This window comes from Aptenodytes forsteri, unplaced genomic scaffold, assembly GCF_000699145.1.
Source record: "Aptenodytes forsteri isolate BGI_AS27 unplaced genomic scaffold, ASM69914v1 Scaffold155, whole genome shotgun sequence".
NCBI classification, from domain to species: Eukaryota; Metazoa; Chordata; class Aves; order Sphenisciformes; family Spheniscidae; genus Aptenodytes; species Aptenodytes forsteri.
The window spans coordinates 2,530,479-2,541,337 of record NW_008794446.1 but is presented as its reverse complement, the minus strand read 5'-3'; the positions used below and the strand labels follow the sequence as shown (position 1 = coordinate 2,541,337).

Below are 10,859 nucleotides of genomic sequence, written 5' to 3'. Positions count from 1 at the left end.
ACCTCAACATCCTTCTTGTAGTGAGGGGCCCAAAACTGAACACAGTATTCGAGGTGCGGCCTCACCAGTGCCGAGTACAGGGGCACGATCACTTCCCTACTCCTGCTGGCCAATGGAGTTAAGTTCCTCATACATATAATTTGCACCATGCATCAATATAACCTAACATCTTTATGTCTTAGGGCATACAATCTCTCAGTGACTATTCAGATTGTGTACTTAAATATTACTTGGGCATTTGGAAGAGTTTTATAGGCTTTCACTAAGAGACTCCTAATACCCTAAGATAGAGTTGCAACTGAAGCCTGGACTCCCTGTTCACTCAAGCCTTTCTGAAAATGTCACCCCAGACCTATTTGGACCCTGTAAGAGAATAATGGGAAAATAAAAATAATGATTTCCTGTGACAACCGCTGAGAAATTTATCCAAGTAATTGCATAACAGCAAGAGAAAATGTGGTACACGAGAAAAATATTAGTTTATTTTATTGGGTAAACAATGTCAGTTTCTGTTAAATTACTTAATTCTAAGTGAGACAAGTGGGGCAGACCAAGTTCAGGACTGGGGTTTTTGTATGTGTTCACACTCTGAAGCTGCTCTAGGGCTGACGAAGCAGTAGCAACTTTAACAATTTGTCACAGAGAAAGCAATGACTTCTGTTCTGAGAAGAAGTGACAATTGAAATATACACACAGATTCCAAAAGAATGCCAAATTCACCCAGATTTAATCTGTATCCACAACCATATTTTGATTTTTTTTTTCTTTGTGGAGAGGTGTGGTCTGAGCACACAGCTCTGCTGGGTAGTGCTGAGTTCTTTTCACAACTGGCCTATTAGGTTCCTCTGTGTTTCTGGGTAGGTCACTTAATATATCTCTTTGTGTTTAAAATAGAGCTATGAATACTTAACTTGGAGAAGTATTGCTGAAACTAATACTTTGAAGCCTCTTAAACTTAAAAAAGACTATATACTATGCTGTCATTTTCAGACTTTCCACTCCTTTTGTGATTATTTTTGGCAACAATTATTGGATCAGTTATCCAGGTGGTTTTAGAAGCAGCTAAAGAGAAGCTGTAACCCTGTAAAATTATGAACTGAATTCTTCCTGTGTCTGCATTTGAAACAAACAGTTAGCTTGTGTCTGTGAAAAGGAGAGTTTTCTAATCGTACATTATATTATCTCAATGAATGAGGAATAGTTTTGAAACAGAGCATACTTACGCTTTCTTTCCGCAGATGGCTCCCTGGTACCAGTTTCTGCAGGTGCTGAAGTATTTCTTTTTTGTTCCCATAACTTGCTGAAGGGCACAGACATTTGGGCTATGGGTGGGAGCGAGAAACATTTTAAAAAGAATTTTCTGTACATCTTTGGAAAACTTTTATATAAAATAGTGGCAAATACCATTTCTGTTGAGTTAGAGTAAGAAATGAACATCTGGCTTCAGTTCCCAGGGCAGGTGTGTTTTCAAGCAACCACAGTGCAAGTTCCCGGGACTGCCCAGCTGGGTTCCTCGGCAAGCCCACCCTCCCAACAGGGACAGAAGATTCCCCTCTGTTCTGGTTTGACCCTCTGTCTCTGATGGGCAGTGATCGCCAGCTGTGCCTAGTCAAGTCTCAATATGCCTTACGTTTCTCCCTTCCCCCTGCAAAGTGAATTAATTACCAGCCGCCAGGGACTGAGCTGTGAATACCATCAGGCTCTTTTCATTAAAGTTTTTGTCTTGTACACATCTGTGCAGCTGAAGGTCATGGGGAGATGGGGAAGAAAAGTGCCTTGTTCTTTATGTAGAAGGAAACCCTGTCTTCTGTAAATCAATCAGCTATTTTGATTACCAACCATTTGGAGTACCGCAGGCACCTAAGTAAACATTCTGGGAATTACTGGGGACCAAAGGGTAAATTGGCATGTAAATAAAAGGAGTCACAGATTTCAAACGAGGAATACTTTTTGCTTAGCATGTTAGTGTACAGAAGAGGAGTTTCTTAAGGGCAAATTCCATGGAGCAAAGGCATTTTGTCACTAATTTTTATACTTCTACAATTAAAAAAATTCATCAGTTCAAAAGTTAGAACACATATTTTACATAAGTGGGAAGCCAGTGAGGTTTTTTATTTGAAAAGCTCAGTGTGTGTGTGTATGTGTGTGTGTAGCAGGCAGAGGGAATTCAACAAAGAAAGATAGGATGGCAAACAAATCTTATTCACAGAACATTTTTTATTTAAGAAGACTGAAGGAAAATATGTTTAGACACATGTGTCTCCCTGACACCAGCTGTTCAAATTATTTCCATGTCTCCGAGCAGCCTGGCTTGTAAGCATTGTCTTTTGGGTACCCTGCCGAGCAGCTTGCCGCATTGCTCTAGTGGGAACAGAAGTTTTACAAAGGGCCCCCAGTATATATTCCCATGTTAGAAAGCATTTAAACAGAGTTCATTAGGATGGAATAAAGAGAGCAAATACTGTGGCATAGGTGTCAACTCTATTCAAACATTTGAAAACATATATTAAACATATCTGACGTCCCATTACATTAATTGTGAACTGTAATTAACTTCAGTGATTCTAAAACACATATATTTTATTCATTGAGAAGTGGTGATTTTAGACTTTTCCACATTTTATGAAGTTTAACAGTATTTTGTCTCCTTTTGAAACTCCCCAGAAAGCTTTTTATTTAATAAAATAATAATTCTTGTAAAATTAATTGAGAAAGTTCTACTTGAATGATAGTAAGAATTCATAGTGAAAAATCACATTTAATATAACGTGAGAAGAAAGGGGAGAATAAAGATACACAAGCTCCCTTTTAAAATAGAAATAAAACCCAGCTACTTACCCTTGGTCGCGTGCCCTTATTCGACTATGAGTTAAAATCTTGTCATAGTGAGCAGAAGCAGCTGCTTGTTCAAAAGCAGACAACAAAAAAGTGGAAAAGGTGAATAAGAAAAAGCTCTTCATCTTTAGTCCTCTGTTGCTTCTGGCAAGTCTAGAAGAGAAAACTGGCAAAGGGTCTGGAAAGCTGACAATTTATATACATGTTGGAAGCTGGTGGGAGGGAACCACAGGATCAACCTGAAACTTCGTACCACCCTCCTTAGAACAGCAGCTTTTGCTGCCAGCTTCAGTAACCTAAATTAGTACCATACATTAACCATATAAACCATTTTTTTTTAATCCCCAGTTGACTAATTTCTTCCTTATTACAGAAGGCTTAGCATTTTATTCTGCTGACACAACAGCAGAGAAAGTTTGAGAAGTTTAGACTCTGACTTATGATCTGGTATTTATAGCACTGAAGCATCCAGAAGTCGTGATCATTGTGTGTGATTTTGTTCAAACCCAGAGGAAGTTGTTGCCTGTTCCCATAAGAACTGCACTGTTTTCCTTTGTTTTCCATGTCCTCACAGTTATCAGCTATAAGCTGTTTAACTAGTGAAGTTGATGAAAGTTCCAAACAATACTGTTGCCAATAACCTGGAATAGCATTTTTGTCTTGAGAAAAAAAATCTGTATTAACACACATTCTGATTATTAGCTTAAATATTCATTTTAATTCTAATAATAACAGTTACTATTACATAATGCTTTTATTCAGAGCTTTATGTAATCATATAAAAATCACTGAGTATCTGAAAATTTGAATATATACCTTTCTATACCTATTAGTCAGTCCTTGGGAGCCTCTTGTGAAGTAAATGGAAAATGTAATTCCGAGCTGTAAATGAGGGAACTGAGGCAGAAGGGTGAAGTGACAGGCTCAAGCCTCCAGTGAAGTGACAGTCTTAAGGCTCCAGGGACAGTTGGTGTTCGGACTGCAATCCAGGAGTTTGCAATTTTCACGTCAAGGAAAAAATTCTGCCATTTATATAGAAGTGTTTGCATATGAATACAATTTCAAGGTATAGTCTATAGATCATTTCAGAGCTTTATGAAAGTAAGGTGGGTTCTAATGGCAGTACTTTGCAGTAGTTCCTTCCTCCAAACGAGAGCGAGTAGCGAGGTGAATAAGTGGAAATGGATGCAGTATTGGACTGACACACCTGGCACCAACCTCTCATTATAGAACAGACACAAATGGGGCAAAGAGCAGAGGGCAGAGACAATGAGTATTTCGTATGTATCATCATAGGTAAAGGTTATAACTAGGCATAGGTATATATACATTTTATGATTAAGATCATGTCTTACATAACCATAGCACTTCATGGTTTCTAAGGTTAAGAGCAGGGACGTTTGGTCAAATGGTAGGTGGACCTCTTTTCTACTGCGACCTGTACTCATCCTACCTGCAAATGACTCGAGATAGCTCATGGAAACACCAGCATCTCTAGACTCACTGTGAGTGAACTCAGTAAAACTCCGTGCCTGAAACCATCACTGTCAGATCAGCTGATGGAGGTGACGGGTCAACTCTGTGATATATTATTACAAGTTTTAGGAGAATGTCACTGCCACACTCCTTCTATTCCTCTCAGAGCTTTTTATCTCTTTCTGGTCTTTGCAGCGAGAAATACAGTGAGAAATATCACCTCCTAAATGTCTAGCTATGACATTTCAAGCTGCTAATTGGCCTCAGTTGATTACCCTTTGCAGTTCTCAATCTACAGATGAAAAAATTAGAAGTTACTCTGTTAAAGTAACGACAAACTTCAGAAAGTCCCAGAACTGTCCCAGTAACCTGTCTTCTCAGGAGTGCCTCCTTCCTGAGTCTCTCAACTCTCAGCATAGCTTATGTTCTTCTCTTCCACACTTACCATGTAGCATCAAAAAGTGAGTAGAAATTAATGCTGTTGCATGCACTGAGCTCCTGTTGCTTACAGAGCTATCCACCACAGTTAAAGAAGGAGCAATCTGAGCAGGGCAAGTATTTTTATTTCCAGATTTTTCCAGCATTCTGACTAGTGATCCAACCTCAAATCACAGAGAACCCCATTCGTCCTCTGCGTACAGTAGGCTATAATTCTTAAACTGGTAGTTTTTATTAATAATACTTTACTCTTTGTTTCCACTTGTCTTCGATTGTGATAGGAGCTGGACATAATGGGAACAAATAGTGATCCTAAGACCGTTCAGCTTCCCACTTCCAAACATTAATGTTATAAAACTCCCTTTTCCACTTCAGAGGTATAGGAGAAAAGATCTGAAGGATTGTTATATGTCAAACTTAATATCAAACATGGTGGCAGAGGTAATAGGGCAGCACAGAAAGTGGTGATGAAGAAATATGCAAATATAAAGTCATATTAATTAACCAAATTAAAGGATAATCAACATTAAACATTATAGCAACCCTGGTGACATCATTATATTTAATGAGGCAAATGTTAGTAAAAACCAGTCAATGCAGATGTAAAGTTCACTGAAACAAAATAGCATGGTTTAGTCGGCATGGTGGTGTTGGGTTGACGGTTGGACTCGATGATCTTAGAGGTCTTTTCCAACCTCAATGATTCTATGATTCTATGAGGAAAGAAAATAATGATCATAAGCTTGACTTTCTGAAAAAACTCTAAATCACTGAATCAGTTGCTCTGGTGAATGGTGTAAAAATGCACAGATCCTAAAATGGATAAAGCTCATCTTTAACTGGAAATTACTTTTTTGAAAATCATCAACCCAATGGAAATTGCACAAACTTATAATTTAAAAACTTCCATTAAAAAAACCCCAACAAAACAAACAAACAGCAAAAAGCATCAAGAAGAAGAAACAGTCCAACTACATGAATCCTATTCCTCATGTATGTTTATGTTAGCCCAGATATAAAAACAAATAATGAAGCCAGGCTCTGTTTTGCCTGTGATATAATGGTGTGCTGAACAGCACACTAGAGTGATTATCTTCTAATTTGCCAACTAAAATACTGTTCTGGTTAACCAACACTTTATTCAGTTGTGCTCATTGCTACTTTATTTATTTTAATTTGTTCTTTATTTAGCAAGGTGGCTACCCCACCAAATAGCCACCTTAGGTTTTTTCTTCCTTTGGCTAAAAACTTTGTGCAATATTATACTTCCTAAGGGATGTGATGTTGAAATTCTAATTATAAATGTTGAAAATCTAATTATAAAATGCATTAAAACACCTCATGGATGTGAATTATTATTGTACTAACAGGACTTTTTATTATCCACAGCAGAAGAAGCATATCCAAAGAAATATCTGGAACAAGTATAGAACAAATGCTGATTTTCATCTTCCACAAAATGTAAATAGCGTCAAGAAGAAAACGCTAAGGTATCTGCTATTCTGAATTGTTTCTTGTATTTCTCTAGAGACCTCTAGTGGAGACAACTCTGTAAAAGTCATTTTCTCAAAGCTTCGTTAAGTGTTTACACTAAGAATTTATTGTATGATAAAGCAATTTGTTTTATTATTCTTAAAGAGGATTAGTTTAATTATATGATGTAAGAAACCTTTCATTCAAATATTTAGGGGTTTGAATAAGTGCTTTTACATCAAATTGAAGTAACAGAAGCATCTATCTTAGTCACTTGTGGCTAATTCTATTGATGATGTACAGAAATTTAGCAAAGAAGAATGGAAAGAAATTAAAGGTTTTTCAAATACTGTCTTCCCAGTTAAAACCTGAAGATGTTTCAGATAATTTACAATGTGTGTCATGCGTTAGACATATTCTGCTTCTTTATTTTATAACTGCTTTATGTGTTTACTTTTTGTTGTGTGAGTGTGTATGTGCTCAGTGGAAAGAGCAAATGGGCAAAAAAGTTTTAAGATGAAAAGAGAGGCTTCCTCTATGCTGCAGTTGTTTGAATCCTTAGGTTTCCTTGGAAACCTTGATTCAGCAAATTTGGGATTTTTGTCATTAACTTTACTTAGATCAGCAGTTTGCATCTGGAGTAACCTTCAGTGTCTCTTCTTAAAAACTAGTTTGTTTTAAGGAATGCCATTGATATGTACTAGAAGAACCCACACAACCCAGTGTCCTTTTGGACAAACTAAGAGGTTGATGGTAACGTGTATAAGAAATTTAGTGTTTGTAAGTGCAAGGTGATACAACTTAGAAGTAAAGGGTTTAGTTGTAAGAGTTCTGTGCCAGTCACAGCTGGGGTATGTGGCATCTCTGCATATCTGCCTTACAGGAGTGTTGTAAGGGAGCTGCAGTCAGGGAAAAAAATATTTAACACCTGGTGGTTTACTGCAGAACCACTTAGGAACCCCATCAAAAAAGCATGAAAAAGGATGATAAAGCCATGTGAAAAGTCTTCTGTTTCCTTGAGAGTATCTAGCAGAGAACCACTGGGGATAAAGATGTAAAGTGTTATCAGTTTAATTCAGTAAGAATTTGTACCTTCTGGAGATTTAGATCAGACTTTTTTTTTTTAAATAGTGCAGGGCTTACACAGGCTTATTGGAGTTTGCTTGCGGCCACTCGAACACCCCTCTCCCCTCCCCAACTAAGTCATCTGTTCTAATGAAGTGAAGAAACCAAACCACCGTCTTTTATAAATTGCCATGGAAACCAAGTGCCTAATAAAATAATAAAATAATAAAATAATAAAATAATAAAATAATAAAATAATAAAATAATAAAATAATAAAATAATAAAATAATAAAATGCTTGCACTAGTGATAATAATAATAATAATAATACCTTAATGGAAAGTTTGTAGAGGAATAAAATCAAGTTTGGTTTGACTGAAGGTAAGATCCAAAATGTTAAGTATGTTTCCAAGGGGATGGATTATCACCAAAACATTCACTGCAGGATTTCTGATGTAACTGCCTGGCAAAGGTTTACTGCTGTCAGCTCTCTCTCCTTTCCATACCTATTTTAGTGAAGATGAATCCATATACAACTATCACCACAAATGAGAAATGGAAATAAACCTCAAGGAAGTAACTAGGAAGGACTTGATGGTGGGCCCTGTGGAGTGGATGATCGTGAGTGCATGGGTTGATAGTCATAATCAGTCTTGTTGGGAAATTACAATAAAATAGTCCAAGAAGGCTCCTAATTTTTTCCTCCACTATCACCAGTATTTAGATGTTAATAAACCTTCTTAAGTTACCCACTTATGTTCTGTCACATCAGAGTTTTACTTTAAGGTATCCTAACTCACTTCTGAAACACCATGACCCTGATCAACTGATGATTTTTGATGTGATTGCTGTTCAAACTAGGGTTCATATGACCTAAATTTAGCCATCTCAGAGTCAAAGCTAGTCATCTCGGCTCCCCTTTTATCCCAGATGGACAGAAAGCAATTCAGATTTTAGGTGCAGATGATTTCTGTTCTGTAAGTGCCTCTCTCCTCTAACAGCAGAGCAGATGAGGTGACTAGTCTGAAATAGACTCCTAACATTTACACAGCCCAATGTCACATGAGAATCCCACCCTTTGCATCCTTTCTTGGGTGGTTTGTTTTTCAAGGAATAGACACTTAGAAATATACTATGTTGAGTAAGATTACTTTACAGTACCATATATTTTCTGATGATCAGCTGGGTTATTACCTTTTTCCTCTGCTATTTCCCAACCTAATGACTAGCTCCACAGGGCCTCTTGCTGGTATTCTGCCTAAATTTTCACTTTTATTAAGGTCATCCTATTAAGCATAGCTACATCACACCTGCAGGAGCTAATTAATTTTTCTCCTACTGTTGGGTTTATTTATTCAAATGCTTTTAGATTCTTCTTATAAATCTCATTAGGTTTCTCATTGCCAAGCTATACAATCTGAATCTTCTAATGTTTCCCCATTACCCAATTCTTCCAATCATTATGTATCTCTTGTCTGAACTTAGCCTCCCTTGTCAAAGTCTCTCAGCCAACAAGATATACAAAAGTGAAAACAAATCTCAACATGATTGTATTATGGTTCAAAAGAAGCCAGTACTAATTCTGGATTCATTTCTCTCTGGTCATTTACTGCAGGACTTAGACAAAGGACTCTGCTCCTAAATATAAATTATTTTTGTTTTAAAGTTTAAATTTCATTTGGCACGCCTCTGCAAATGGTTTTTCTCCTCATGTTTTCACTGTTTTTCAATAACTGAGCTTATACTATACATTACTCTGTCTTCACAAGCTTAATCAACATATTAAGTAAGGTGTTTAGCAAAGTAATTTCATATTATTCTTCTCCATGACATCCCCCAATGAATGCATGACATAGCATGTGTATCTATATGGGGATTAAATCACAGAAAGCATTGCTAGATGGAGAAACACAAAGACAGCTCTAAGCCATCTGAGTTTGGGAGAGAAGGGAAGGAGAAAGGAAGACTCAAAGTTGTCGTTATTATGACTCAGAGTTGGAAATACCAATCAATACTTTGGCTCCTGCAATATGTAAGGAAGCATCCATCTTTGGATATCCTTGGAAGCTATAGGTGTCTAATTTTTAGGCAAGTCAACAGAAGTTCTAAAATCAATCTGATCCCTTAGAAAGTGTTATTTTATAGTCATATTCTGATGGAAGAAGAACTATTGCTAAATCTTAAAATATCATGGTACATACTACAGCTTTTGTTTATTACAGAATTATTCTATAATGTTTATGCATAATGCTTAAATTTAAAATGTAATGTTCCTAGATGTGATTCTAAACTAAGACTTATAGTATCTAATATGCCATATTCTTTTTTTTCTTTAGGAAACCATCTTTAATGTTGATTTACAAACCCAGGGAAGGATTATTTCTAATAAATCCCTCACAAGATTTTTGTAGTATGGACTGAGCCTTCTCATGTATTTTGGGAAAAATCTACAGCCCCAAACGTCAAAATATTCTGCTTTCTCTGTGTCAAAGTGACACTAGACATCCCAACATATGAATTGTTATTTACTGACAAAGTTATGTGCATATGGCAATATTTTATAAAAAATGACAGTTTGGCCTAAGTTATATGGTCTTATTCCTCAGTCCTGATCTGCATATTCAGCTCAGCCACCCTGAAAAATAAAATAAGCATCAGGCAAACTCGTCAGGAAATGGGAATGTTGATTCCTCATCCAACAGCAGGTGATGCTGTTGCCATAGGCAAACAGTTCTCTTCTTAGAGAATGAGCACGTCACCTGATAATGCAGCCTGAGATAAGATCCACAATATTACCGAGTTCTTGTGCTTATACAGCACATGGCAAGCATCAGTGTAACACTGAAATAAGAGTTGAGTGAACCAATCAATAGGAGTTAATAAGCGATTCAGGCAGCAGTAGGAATGTAGTACGTGGTCCCGAGGAAGCAGCAAAAGCCTACATCAAGGGTGCTTGTACTGTCACCCACTAGTATTTCAAGGTTGCCCTGGTATTAGACGGTATGATAGTGAACTACACTGTGTGCCCACGATCTCTTTGCTGCTTAAAGGAAACAAACAAACAAGCAAAAAGAAAAACCTACGAGTCACCCAGTACCATCCAGTTTATTTAGTTAGTTAACATGTCTCCTTGCAAATAATTTTTTTGGTTGAGGTTGAAATGACAGCAAATTGTCAGTAATATGCATTCTAAATGGCCCAACTAAATGCTTATTTACTCTGCTGGAAAGCTTTTACAGATTTCAAAGGTCATTTAATCTACTCCAGTGCAAGTAAAGGTCACCACACTTCTAGTTAATCAAAAGGCCATTTATTGCAGTGTCTGCATTGTTAGGAACACTAAGGAGGGGTTCCCAGGATATATATTACAAAAATGGTAGCTGTTTCATTTGTTGTGAATTTTGTGATGGTTACTGTCAACTTAAGGTAAAATTCCAAGCTTCTTGTTATTTGTAGACTGTACAATCCTGACTGCCATGAGTCCTTCCTGTTACAGCCTGGCTTTGTGACCTAGAATATACGGCTTCTAGGGCATGAATCAAAACCATTATAGAGTTTTTTTGGGGGGGGGG

The 10,859-nt window shown here is 37.0% G+C and overlaps 1 protein-coding gene across 1 annotated transcript in view; it reads right to left on the bottom strand.

Moving 5' to 3' along the window:
- Nucleotides 1-3,000, bottom strand: part of POSTN (periostin) — a 39,364-nt gene extending 36,364 nt beyond the window's left edge. Inside the window, exons 1-2 of the mRNA XM_019474869.1 lie at nucleotides 2,839-3,000; nucleotides 1,224-1,322 (exon numbers count right to left, since the gene is read on the bottom strand). Coding sequence (XP_019330414.1) covers nucleotides 1,224-1,322; nucleotides 2,839-2,960 — 221 coding nt within the window. The 5' untranslated portion in view covers nucleotides 2,961-3,000. The remainder of the gene's footprint in view (nucleotides 1-1,223; nucleotides 1,323-2,838) is intronic.
- Nucleotides 3,001-10,859: the final 7,859 nt, after the last annotated feature.